The sequence below is a fragment of the Pocillopora verrucosa genome, chromosome 6, assembly GCF_036669915.1.
Source record: "Pocillopora verrucosa isolate sample1 chromosome 6, ASM3666991v2, whole genome shotgun sequence".
NCBI classification, from domain to species: domain Eukaryota; kingdom Metazoa; phylum Cnidaria; class Anthozoa; order Scleractinia; family Pocilloporidae; genus Pocillopora; species Pocillopora verrucosa.
This window is the reverse complement of record NC_089317.1, coordinates 21,994,898-22,008,266: the sequence shown is the minus strand read 5'-3', so window position 1 is coordinate 22,008,266 and position 13,369 is coordinate 21,994,898. Positions and strand designations below refer to the sequence as shown.

General features: G+C 37.5%; 1 protein-coding gene across 1 annotated transcript; it reads left to right on the top strand.

The window, feature by feature from the left end:
• The first annotated feature begins 639 nt into the window (after window positions 1-639).
• Window positions 640-12,986, top strand: LOC131783520 (ATP-binding cassette sub-family G member 4-like). Its single transcript, XM_066168257.1, has 13 exons — window positions 640-656; window positions 759-1,074; window positions 4,432-4,506; window positions 5,396-5,438; window positions 6,368-6,500; window positions 6,922-6,978; window positions 7,309-7,578; window positions 7,804-7,918; window positions 8,325-8,542; window positions 9,050-9,266; window positions 9,512-9,612; window positions 10,489-10,647; window positions 11,056-12,986. The coding sequence occupies exons 2-13, from the start codon at window positions 867-869 to the stop codon at window positions 11,419-11,421; spliced, it is 1,962 nt and encodes a 653-aa protein (XP_066024354.1). The 5' UTR covers window positions 640-656; window positions 759-866; the 3' UTR covers window positions 11,422-12,986.
• Window positions 12,987-13,369: the final 383 nt, after the last annotated feature.

Sequence of the window (13,369 nt, the reverse complement as noted above, 5' to 3'; positions counted from 1 at the left end):
CAAGTAATTTTATTTTGTGGCTATTCAGGCTATCTTTTTGGAGGAAATTCGTTGCTGGATTAAAATTCGTGATTTTTGCATGATCTTGATTGGTCGTAGTTGACCATTTGAGTAACTCGGCTGATATCTATTGTGCGTATTCGCCACGTGGAATATTACTGAAAATAGACACAATATCTCCGGTTCCAAAAATGTGGGAGGCCGTCTCAAGTTCGTTTTTGTTGTTATAATAATTTTTTTAAAGTCTTTTGAACAACGGTGGGCCATGAATTAAATTAAATCGTCTCGATTGACGATATGTGATGTTGAGCAGGACTTTCCTTTAATGTTGTGAAAAAAACATGTTTCGATTGAAGACGATACAGAGCGTAAAATTGGCCCGTAAGTAGATTCCTCTAGCAAGCCCTTTCAATAAAGAATTCGGCACTGTTTTATTACGGCTGTGAACTTTAAGCCTCTCCTTGCAGCTACTCCGCGAAAACAAAAGCGATAATGCTATTAGCGATATTTTGTTACGCTGGAAATTTGTCCAGAAGTTTGTGACGTAACAATCCGTTCTGCAATTAAAGTAGCTTGACTTGACCTCGCACAGGAAATCTGCATAATTTCAATTTCTAAAGGAGAACCTTCTGGCAGGAACCCTTACAATACTGGTGGTTCGTAACCTGTTCTATCCAACCGCAAGTTTGCCGAGATACAGAGAAAATTAGACATTTGCGCCGAAAATGTGACTTATAAATTATTAATTAATTACACAGGTTGGACTTTGAGTCGACGTAGACGAGTACAAAGGAGGTCTCACATGATTCAAGAAAAATAATAATTTGAGAAACAATATACCCAGGAATTGCAAGTGGGCAAAGTAAATGGAAAATTTTATCACTGGACGAGCCGAGAACTACAAAACGGCGGTAAAATGCTGTTCAGGAGAGGATGCGAGTTCCGTGGATAGCAAGGATTCGATGCTCGAAGCCGGGGAATACCTCGAACGGTTAAGTTTTTGGCAGCGACCGAGACAGCGAGTCGATCTAGAATTCAACGATGTTACTTACAGTGTAAAGCTGGGTCGACAAGGTAAGAGGAAACATATTTTCCAAGCGAACACAAGCAACATTCATTGCTGAAAGCTTGCAGAAAATCTAGATCTCTCTGGGTGATTCTTTGAGTGCGGACTCGATTAGGAAACCGAAAGCGAAATTAAACGTGGAGGAAGATGTTGACGAAAACCCTTCTAGAAAAAAGACTAATCTCAGACCCTAAATTTAATAATGTGTCTTCAAGAGCTTCATCTTAAATACTTAAATTTTGAATCAAAAAATTATAATAATTGCTGAAAGAAGTCTTTCTTGAAGACCTTCGTTCAGGCTTGACGAGCATAACAACTCGACACGGTCACACTATGGCCGACAAAGGAAGACAAAGCGTTGTTAAGAATTTGTCTGAATTTAGCCCGGCGTGCCTGTAATCATGAAATATATATATCTGCCTTCTGTAATATCTTTTACTCTGATTATTTTTTTCGGTGAATTTTCCCTGAAATCGAGAATCGTGTTTTGGCTTCTCCTGAAAGAGAGCACTTCACAGTTGTGCAACAAACATTATTGGAAATACCTTATTATGGTAAACAGTTTTCTGGCTTTCGCTTTCAAGCTGGGAGAATTTCTTTTCAATTTTTATAAAAAATTTTTCCCGGCATCAATCGTGTTCATTACAGTTTCTTTTACAAATAAAAAAGGATTTTCGAAGAAGAAATATTCCATAACGACATCACATCACAACGGGAAAAGTTTTAGTACCTGTAGACTTTTTCCAGGCGTGGGTCTAGCTAGTGGGTTTCCCCTGATGCTTATTTATTTTTCCTAAAAGTTTTAGCGCATGAATCGTTCTAAACATATCTTTTCTCCAATCAGTCAAGTCAACTTTCCTGCATTATTTGAATTATTTTTGTTGACTATTTTAGAGCATTTGATACTCCTTTGTTTCAAGTCGTTCGTCCGCTTCATTTTCAAAGATTTTAGCAACGAAAACCATGTAAAATCCGCGTTCCGTTCAGGCACAAAAACAAGAAAAATAATACAATTTCTTTTGGTTACAGCCCGAGATTTAATTTCAATTTATACAATTTTAAATGATTAATATACAATTTTTGGTTGCCTGAGAAAAGGGCAAACTTTTATTGATGTATTTTACTTTCGTGAAATCAGAAGCTAAAAAGGACTGATTAAGTGTTCGTTAAGCCCCTGTTTGGATAAACATATTCGAAGCAAAAAAGAAACATAGGCAATTGAAATAACGTGTCTTTTACTGAAAGGTCTTGGCGCTCAAACCCAAAAACATTCAGTTCATCCAGTCGTATTTAAGTATATTTGTTGTCAGGAAAACTGACCTTCATACTTAACCGCGGTGTAATATAACAGGAAAGTCTGTGCACGATGTTGACCTTAAGTGCAAGTTGCCTCTGTTGTTTTCGAGGTTTCCAGAAAAAAACAGTAAATACTCTGCTTCTTTGATAGACCCAAAACGTACTAGAATTTTAAATAATCTCACATTAAAGTCACAGAGCTTAAAGCATTTTTGTAAATAATGTAAATTTAATAATGAAATTACTTCTCAGATGTTTGAGAAGGTAATACTACTGATTATGCTTTACATTCTCTGAATATTTAATCTTGATATGAGATCATTCAAATAACATATTCCAGATTATTGTGCAAAGTGCCACCAGGATTTTTTTCAAGTCTAAACAAATTTCCATTATTACCTAATTATGTATAGATAAACATTGAACTTTTTCAAAAAAATTACACCCAGGAAGAAGTCTTATTTGTTCTAGCACTCCTACTTATATTAAAGTACTTTGCATGTGCAAGCACTTGATGTTGTTATATCCTGTTGGGACAGACTTACTGATTGACAGGAGGTAACAGAAGTACACGCCAATTCTGCATGTTTGTGGCTGGATTGATCCTGTAGAATTGGACTTAGCTGGAACATCTGTTGGAAGTATCCATGGAAGACAGAAGTTTGACCACTAATCCTGCTTGTTAATACCTCGTTTCCTCTTCCATGTCAACTTTTATTGTGTGATGTTACCCTCAAACTCTTTTTCATTGCTTGGTTATTCAGTTACACTGAGTTGCATAATAGCTGCACAATTCATGAAGGGTCGGTAGTAACCAGCAGCTTTTAAACTATGTATGCCCACTGTTATGTCTGACTTAACTGCCTAACTACATGTATTTACAAGTCAATTGAAATGATGACCTTTGAATACTTTTTGTGTGGTGTGATTGTACGAGTCCAGAATCATGCAAGCCTGCTGTCCTTGCATGTGACAGCTGATTTAAAACAGGAAAAACCAGTTTTAGCTAGGAAATCAAGTTAACTTTAGCCATGCACAGTAATTGTGGAGTTTAGTTGAAGTTCATTAGCTTTTTTATTATATACATGATTCAGAACAGATCTTTGGTTTGAATGTCATTTCATCACTTTTGAAAGACATACAGTTACAACATTCCTCCATGGAATTATATTTAGTCACAAATATGGACTAGAAATATATGTGGTATGTGTGTGGTATTTTAATGTCCATTTTCAAGACCTCTTGACCTTTGGAAAATTTTATAAATAGTCAAATCTGGCACATGAATGTAAGTGTCCTGTCACATGTTTGCAAGCTGAGTGAAAAATGATACTTCCTATCCTTACCCCTTGAGAGTTTAATCTTAAAAATTAAGAAATATTTAAAGGTAGCAAATTACAACTCATCTGTAGAAATTCTCATCAGTAATAACTTTTTGTTGCTGATTGTGCTGATTAAAAGATTTCCTCTAAACCGTCTAATCTCTGGATGATTCTTTGCTATGTGACCTTCCAAACAGAAGCTAAGTTGAGTAGTAATGGCCAAGTAGTTTCGAATAAGCTGTGTCTTTTTCTGTGACTGGAGCATTGTTCGACTTGATGGAAGCCAAACAGTAGAAGTAAATGTAATTGATGTTGACTTAACAATGTAATCAATTCAAACCTGAAATAAATGAAAAAAAGACGGTCAAACTTCCATGGATTAACCAAACAAAGCAAATAAATGAAAAAAAGACAGTCAAACTTCCATGGATTAACCAAACAAAGCAAAATTATGTTAAAAAAAAAATCAAACAGAAAATGAAATATATTTGATAAAAGAAAACTGAAAAAAAACATACAGTAAAAACATTTTTCCTGTTGAACCAATAACATGATATGATCAATACTTGTAGTTCTGACAGTAGGCCTGACTACAATAAGATTCGGCATTCTTTCAAATTTCAAGCTGTTGTTGATTGCCACTCAATGTGTTGCATTCAGCTCTTGAAGTGTTGAAGGTCTAAACCAAGACTACTGTAGAATTATATTTCAATGTAAAAAGTTTTTCTACCCCTATTTGTTTTGTAGAGCAAAAGGCAATTGTTCATGGGGTGTCAGGAGAGTTTAAAAGTGGAGAACTTGTTGCTGTCCTTGGTCCCTCAGGTATGTAAACAGGGAAATAGATATTAAACGATTAACTGACTGATTAACTTTGTGACCTGAGCAGTCAGACAATTGAAAAAGAGGCTCACACATCGCTAATGCATACTTTCAATTTGTACTTAATTACAATTTTTGGCTCTGGTTGTGCCTTCTTGCATCTTCTACCCTGCTCTACTTGATGCTTTCCTTTCCTTCCTATGATCTCAGTGGTAATTCTCCAAAGTGCCTTCCATACATTCCTGGTTCATTTGGAGAATTTGTTATTGGATCAACTAATGATCCCCTAGTTGATATTCTTCTCTATTCTCATCACCTGTCTGCTTGATATTGTACTGACATTGTGAGGAGAAATTTTTTCTTGGTCACTTACAAGAGTTAAAGGGTTAAGTGAAAATGGGAAGATGTTGCTTGCAGGGCCTAATTACTGGATATGCTACTCTGAAAAAGTGGAAAGCTCCCTTTTCATTTTTTTCACCTGTAACTTTTACAGTTGTTCTCGGAATTAATCTCAAAGCCACCTCAGTTTCTACATCAATTAAATGTGGTGTTTTGCCAATTTGTATATTAAGTTTCATTGGATTATCTTGCAAAGTCGAGAAAAGATGAGAACCCAAACTTGGCAATTTTATAAAGAAGTGAATAATACATATGCTCCTGCCTAAAGAATAAATTTTGTGGAAAAAGTTGCCATGAGTTAGTGATACTTTGCACCTTTCCTAAATTCACCATGATTCATCTTGGAATGAGGCTGACTTTCTTTGGTGTTAAAGGGGAAATTTGGCTAAATTGTGTAATGCTAGAAGTGGTTAACTTTCATTGCAACTTTAACTTAAACTATACAATTTTATTTCCATGTGTTAATGATATGCTGTATTTTGTCTTCCTGTAGGAGCTGGGAAGTCCACACTGATAAATATTTTAGCAGGATACAGGTGCATATCTGTCATAATTTATAATTTACAATGTTGTTATTACGAAATTCAGAATAAATTTGCGAAGTTCAAGGTAAGACTCCAGAGCAGCTGCAAACATTTTTGCCAAAAGTAGTCACTATTTCTAAATTTCAGATGTAATAAACTTAACTGTATTGTTACAGTTGAAAAAATTGGTAATGCCACAACAAAGAGAGTTATTTTTGAGCAAACATCAGTTTTTGTCATCAATGATTATTTTGATGTGAAGCAGCTTTACTCAGCAGGCTTCTTTGCACTGAGCCAAGTTATCTTCAATTTGTATCTACCTGTATTTGCATAAATTATGTCAAGATGTTTTCCTCTGAATTGAAGTTTGAAAAATTGCTGCCTGGTTATTACCAAGTTGAATGTGTACACCTTCCATTCTGGGGAATGCCTTCTTTTATTGTGGAAAATTGGACAGATGAGAGCAGTTTGTTTAAACTAGTTAGCCCTTAAACTCTTACGATCTGATTGTTAACTCTCCTCTCTTGCAGTCACACATTTCCTTTTCCATTTGCATTCAGGGTTAGATAAACATGGCAACTTTTACCTGATAAGTTCAAGTTTTCTCATATTTTTCTCTCTGTATTTTTGGATGATGTATGGATATTAAATGGAGAAGTTACGCGTTAGTCTTTCTGCATAAAGAGTTAATGTTGAAAAAAATATATGATAGAAGAGAGAAGTTTCTCTCTCTTTCTGACTTTGTTAACTTAGAGGTGAAGGTGCATTAAGTTTGTTAAAACTAGCTTTCTTTATTAATTTAGAGTTGAAGGTACATTAAGATCTTGAAGGTAATTAAGGCTTGGACAGTGAATGTTAGGTTTCAACTCTACTTATTTTGCAAATTATTTTTGATAAGTATAAAGAGCACCTGAAAACCGCTGATCCAACTTTTTCATCAGAACCAAAGACGCAAATGGCCAAGTACTGGTCAATGGCGTGGAGAGGAACTTGCGGCAGTTCCGCAAAATGTCTTGTTACATCATGCAAGATGATGTGCTCTTGCCACATCTCACTGTCATGGAATCCATGATGGTAAGATTGTTTTTGTTTTAAGAATCAAAAAATAAACCCTATTTTATGGTTTAACTTATATTACTTGCGGATATTTGGCAAGTTGCATAGAGCAATGAGAAAAATGTTGGCTCCTTCTTTGTTTTAAACCATCAAGGGGATTTATTATGGTAATAGCATTTGGTTGATTTGACTGGCAGAAGTTATTTTTCTAGTGGAAAAGTCTTGTCTAACATTTTGGGAAGCCATGACAATGCTTAGACAGACAACCAATTGACCAACTTTCAATAAGTTAAGTAAGATTAAAGGACTAAAATAGGCTAGCAGTAAGTTAGATATTATGGCCTTCCAGCAGCTGTAAACTGCAGTCAACTGAACTTGAAGTTGATACAAGGACTGGTTGTAAAACATTAATTTTATTGATATTCTCATTTTCCTACAGGTGTCTGCAAATTTACATCTCAGAGAATCTTTATCCCTTGAAGAAAAAGAAAGAGTTGTAAGTTAATTGACTTCCAATTATGGTCTTAAAAAAACTGGTTGTAAAATTTAGGGAAACAGAAACTAGATCTTTCCAAATCTTAAACTCATCAGTCTCTAATAATTATCAGTTTGATGATTTTAGATATATGAAATTCATATATTTGCACTGCAGTGGAGAGATGAAATTAAGAGCTCCTCGCAGCTAAAAACACTACTGAAACGAATAGTTGAAAATAGGACCTGAAAAAAATTCAGGCCTGTGCGGGATTTGAACCCATGACCTCTGTGATAGAGGTTTGTTTGTTAGTGTACATAAGCATTTGAATTGTTCCTATTTGTTTTCCAGATCAACGAAATCCTATTGAACCTGGGCCTTACAGAGACTGCTGACACAAGGCTGAATGAGATATCTGGAGGACAGAGAAAACGGCTTGCAATAGCACTGGAATTGGTGAACAATCCACCATTGATTTTTCTAGACGAGCCAACTAGTGGTCTGGATAGTTCATCCGCATTTCAGTGTATCAGCCTCATGAGAACACTTGCTCATGGTGGGAGGACTGTGGTGTGTACCATTCATCAACCAAGTGCAAAACTGTTTGAAATGTTTGATAAGGTGAGCTGACCCTGTACTGACCTCATACTTGCCCTATTCAACTTTGCCCTGGTGTCAATTGTGGAGAGCCCTCAATTCTTTTTTCTTCTTATTTAAACAATGAAAATTGCTTATAAAATTTGAACACTTTAAAAAAAATTCGGTTCAATTGAGAAGAAAGGGAAGCTCTTTTTTACAGAATGGTCAGGGTATTTTTATTAAAATTCCCCTCCATGTGTATTTCAGTTGTACATTTTGGCAGAGGGTAACTGCTTGTTCCAAGGCACTGTACAAGATCTCATACCTTACTTGGCTTCTGAAGGTCTGGAATGTCCCAAGTACCACAATCCTGCAGACTACAGTAAGTACTTGCTTGAGCTCGAGCGCTTTTTGGTCTCCTTTGTCTATTTGTTTTATTTTGTTTCTTCGTTTTTCTCTCGCTAGTGTCATAGATAAATTGCGGATCCAAAAGTTTTCTGGTATGAATTTGGATTTGGTTTATTTCGCGACCAATCAAAAGCAAAATTGATCCAATCGTGACTTTCTCACTCGTATATTCCCGCTCCAGGGAAAGTTCGACTCCTCTTTGGCTCTCTTCGATGTTTTTATGTCTTCTGATTGGTAGAGCGTACGACATATTTCTTAACTAATTCTAGAGCTCCTGTTCTCCGAACTTTTTGAGAAGGAACTTCGGGAAAGAAGCGCGGGCTCATTTCTGAGCAGCGAAGATGTCAGTTTTCCTCATCTTTGTTGTTTTATTGTTTTAGTTATAGAAGTAGCGTCTGGGGAGTATGGCGAGAACGTGATACCCAGGCTAGTGAAGGCCTGGAAGGCGCGTGAAGAGGCAGAGACGCAGAAAAAGAGCCTGACCAGTAGTACCAGCAGTAGCTATGATTCAAGAAACATGGTGGTGTCAATACTACCAAACTGTAATGTCAAGACCAGTACTGACAGCATAATACATGCTGCAAGTCAAACCACCCAGGTGCTTAGAGTGATTATATCTCAACCCATTACACCTTAACATCAGTATGCATATTCTCCATACTGTTCTCTATTCATTTCCTAAGGTGCTGACGAGGAGAATTTGCTTAACCATCAAGAATTTCATGGGTTCATGATCATCCCTGTGTTCTCATGACCTTAATGTGTGATTCGGGGATGATATTGTAAGGAGAAATTAGATTTTGGGTCAATCCTAGGGTTTAAGTTACCATTGTGAACTGATTCGGCGTGGTGTGAACACATAATTTATGATTTTTAAAGTGTCAAAATCGGTGTAAGTAAGCTTAATACCGTAACACAGACGAATTGAGAGCGGTAAACCCGCGAACAGATAGAAAGAAGTGTTTTTCAAATCAGAAAATGTTCTGTTATCTCTCGTGGTTGCCAACAGAGTTTGGATTGTTCCCTGAAAAGTGAATTTGCTTAGTTAAGGGCAGCTTTTTTCTTCTGCCAAGATGCTTAATTTTTAATCTTCTTTTGTCTACAGTTCCTGGTGTTGTTCAAAAGAGCCGCACAGTCCATCTTCAGGGATCGTATTTTTACTCACCTACGTTTCGTGTCCACAGCATCTGTCGGCCTTCTCATTGGACTCCTGTATCACGGCATTGGTAATGACGGCAGTAAAGTCTTCAACAACACTGGCTGCTTGTTTTTCTCGCTTCTGTTCCTCATGTTCACATCTCTTATGCCCACTGTGTTAACATGTAAGGGAAGCAAGATCCTTGTAACTCGATTTTGGTTTCTAAATGCTTCAGTTTCGGAGTATTAACAGTTCTGTTTTGTTCTCTTGGCTTTTGTCTGTTTGTTTGTTTTGCAGCGTTTCACTCCTTACAACATGCATAAAACGCAGAGGCGGTGGAGTGCTTGATGTGAGGAGGGTTGGGACTCATACCGTTTACTAAGTCAAGTACCGAAATAATTTTACTCTTTCCCTTTTTTTCTAATTCAGTCCCCATGGAAAAACTAGTGTTTATTCGAGAGCATTTGAACAACTGGTATAGCCTCAAGTCTTACTACCTAGCAAATACAATGGCGGACGTTCCCTTACAGGTAAGGATAATTGAAAACTTTAAAAAGAAACTGGTTCACACGCGATTGATAATCAGTTCTCATTTTGCTGTGGGTCTGCTGAGTGTCAAATCACAGATGGTGTCAAAAATTGGCCTGAAAAATAAGCGGCTGTAGGCGAGTTTCGTTATTATCCTTACCACAATTTACGTCTCCTAATCAACTGATGCACGCACGAAAACGTAAGTTCTATTTTGTGTGGTGTTGAAAAAATAATTGCCTGTGATGACTTCACTTATGCGTCTGGGTCCAGTTTTTCAAAGGGTGGATAGTGCTATCCAACGGATCAATCGCAGTCCAGTGAATAAGTGTCAACCAAACATTCTGCGCTATCCACGAGATAGAAATTTATCAAGTGAACAGTGTTTTCGCAGGCTTGGTGTGATTCAGCCTTTGAACAACCAGGGCCTGGCCTTGAAGGATTGTTGGTAATAACTGGTCAAACTCTGGGTTTAAGTCAGTACGTCATGTGCGTAATGTTGGCCAGGAAAACGGCTTTAAATTTGATTTAGCCCCGTAGCAACAACCCGGAAAAGTTAATACTTTATCAAAAAGGTTAGTTGATGGTTGCATCTGGACAAGCCTACAAACTATTTACTCATTCGAATTGAGTAAATTGTAGGGTAGCCTGTTCTTAGACCCCTTTTTGTCTCCAAGATTATCTTCTAGAGCGCGATTGTAATAAAATCCTCTGGGGATGTAACCAACGTAAACGCACGGGAGTTGGAATAGGGAGGGGATGTCAGGAAATAGCTGTCACTTTCGTGCTTTTTTCCTCAATTTTAATCAAACGGCTGTGGACAAACTATCTGTGATGAGTCAGTTTCAACAAATTGCAAATTCCTGTTTTCTTTGCAGATCTTGTTTCCAGTGATTTACTGTACAATAGTATACTTCATGACAGATCAACCAAACGAAGGATTGCGTTACACTCAGTTTGTAGCCGTCACGATACTGACATGTCTTGTAGCGCAATCCATTGGGCTCTTAATAGGGACGGTCGCGCCCAGTCTTCCGGTGAGTTGTGACACTTAAACGTAACATACAGTTGTTCTCCTTCTCATACATTTTAAATCCTCTGGTTTTTTTTCAGCATATTCTACTGCCTACGAATTTTCCTGAGCCCTCCTCTGATTAACTCTTTTTTTTGCCTTTGTCTACGACACCAGTCTTAAGTTTCTCGTGTTGTTTGTCGTTTTTACGTTATCCGCTATACGCAAATATTTTTTCTGTCTCTGCATTAACCGCTGCGTAGGTCACAAATGTCCCGTAATTTTTTTAATTTGTTTTATTTTTTTCTTGCGATTTTTGTTGGCTTAATATGTGTCTTACGCTTGCTGTCGTTCAGAGCGTTTTACCTTTCAACTGATTGCATATTTTTTATGGGCAGTTAAAAATGTCTTATCGTTTTATTTCCTGTCATAGACTGCGGTCTACGTCGCTCCAGTGACTGGTATCCCTGTCCTACTGTTCAGCGGTTTCTTCGTTAACTTTGATACCATTCCAAAGTACATGCAGTGGCTCACATACGTTTCCTACGCGCGGTACAGCTGGGAAGGAACGGTGGTGGCCATATATGGCAATAAAAGAGGACCTTTAGAATGCAAGGACAGACGATGTATATTTACGAACAGTGAAGAAGTTTTGGCGTCTATGGATGTGGAAGAAAATGCCCTGTATTTAGAAGGCGCGAAGGTTTATTTCGATTGCCTCGTCCTCTCCCTTTTCTTCATTATTTTGAGATTAGCGGCTTATTTAGTGTTGCGGTACAAAGTGAAGTCGTATCATTAGCAAAGTTGTGGTGTTCTGGACGATTGCGTTTGGAGTCGTTGTCATCTTGGACGCCATCTTGACAAGTTTTTGACTGTTCGTGAGCGAGCTTGCGGTGACCGCTGATCAGTTATACGTGGGCTTCTAGTAAATCGAGTTGAGTGGGATTGTGGTGAACTTGGAAATGGCAAAGAAAATTAGGAGCGTTATTTTTAAAGTCATCATGAGCTACGTATTAGGGTTCGCGTTTTAGGGATCCTTCACTCATTCATAAAATTAAACAATCATTACGTGTTTTTAATATATGCTAAAAAAAAAAGGCTCTGCTATGTGGAGAACGTATTTAATCAAATTTACGGGAATCTCATACCAGGAGCCCAAACGATACCGACCAGATATGACAATTCTTTGGGCTGACTTTGGGCTGAGTATCGCAGCTGTAGGGGACGACCTTCTTTGTCCACCTAGCGCCCAAAGAATCTCTGAATATTATTTTTTATTTTTTTTTGGTTTGGGGGTGGTTGTGGGGGGGGGGGGGGGGGGGGGGAAGAAGGATTCGTCGGAATAGAAAGGCCCTTTTACATTTTTCCACTTTTTCCTTTCAGATTTTTTCTCTCAATCCAACCTGGCCTCAAGGATTGACCAAAAGTACTTCATAACATTGTATTTCTTCAGAATTTTTTTTGGCTTTTGGGGAAAACATGTAGTAAGGGGACAGAGAGATGAAAAGGTAGCGGGTCTTTCCTTTGAATTTTCTTGTTTCGCTTCTGCAGTTTGGTCTCCTAAAGTTTTTAAAAGATTTGATAGAGTGGCTGGACCATTCAACTTCTGTGAAACTAACCACTTAAACACACCTGTACATTCAGTTGTGTTCCAGCTCTATCCTGGTCACTCGATTTGTTTTTAAACTAGTCGTGTGTGATACTTTCTGAGTTTCACATCTATCACCAAGCTCTTGTCTCTTCAACCCTTTTCCTTCAGAGCTTTGCTCCTATTTCCAATATTTTTCCTAATTTCCTTTGTAACAGACAAAAGGATAGGTACTAAGTCGATTGAAAACACACTTGTCGTTTTTTTTTTAATTTGTCGGCCTTCCGCTCGAAAAAAAAGCGACCAATACAGTTTCCAGTTATTAGGCGATTGTCAGAGGGGGGTGTTGATTAGTAAGAAGGTATTGTTCACTAATCTTATATCTCATGAAATAATTAATATAAATATTTATAAATTTTATATTATGGAAATGGTGGTGTTTTCCATGTCTTATTGTATCACTTTAAATTTACGCGGGCTATCGAAAAAAAAAAGGTAAATGTATCGAGAAGCTTTGCATCACTTTGGGGTAATACATGATCAAGAAATGGATATGGATTACAAGGCTGAAGTTGAGAAGATTCTCGAGGTGGATCTCGCACATCGGGAAAATCTTGATACTTGAGTGCTGTGAAGTGAAAATTTCCAAATCGTTGTCAATGTAAAATATTTTCATAGAAAAACAACTGTTTAGATTTAAAAGAAGCTATCTAGTATTTGCACTATACATTTTGTGAATACCGGTATGTTATTAAAGTTGATTTCCTCGCAATTCATGTAGGGAGAATCTAATCGTTGGTTGGTGGCATGTTTACGTAGCGGATTGCGGGTAAAATTTCACCAAAAAAATCGTCGTTAGTAAATTGTCACTAGTAAGTAATTATGGTGGCGTCACAGCGCACTCGTTTTCATAACAACCTTTAGTTTGAAAAACTATGGCACCTGCCCTATTTTCTCAGCTAAACACCGCCCCAAAAATAAACGCTGGACCTTCAAGGCTTTGTTGAGAAGAGCCTCCTCTGATTGGCCGGTACATAGACCCTCATACAGTCTTCTCCACCCCAAGGGATCATCGTAATCAAGAAATCTAGTCTTTTACGTAGTCCTCCCTCGTCGAGTCTGAGTTAAAAAGGACCTGGTAATGAGATTCAACATGACA

Coding starts and splice junctions, on each gene's coding strand:
- LOC131783520 (XM_066168257.1), top strand. CDS start 867: ATGGAAAATTTTATCACTGGACGAGCCGAGAACTACAAAACGGCGGTA. Junction 8,543..9,049: donor CTGCAAGTCAAACCACCCAG/GTGCTTAGAGTG, acceptor TTTTGTCTACAG/TTCCTGGTGTTGTTCAAAAG. Junction 9,267..9,511: donor TATGCCCACTGTGTTAACAT/GTAAGGGAAGCA, acceptor TTTCTAATTCAG/TCCCCATGGAAAAACTAGTG.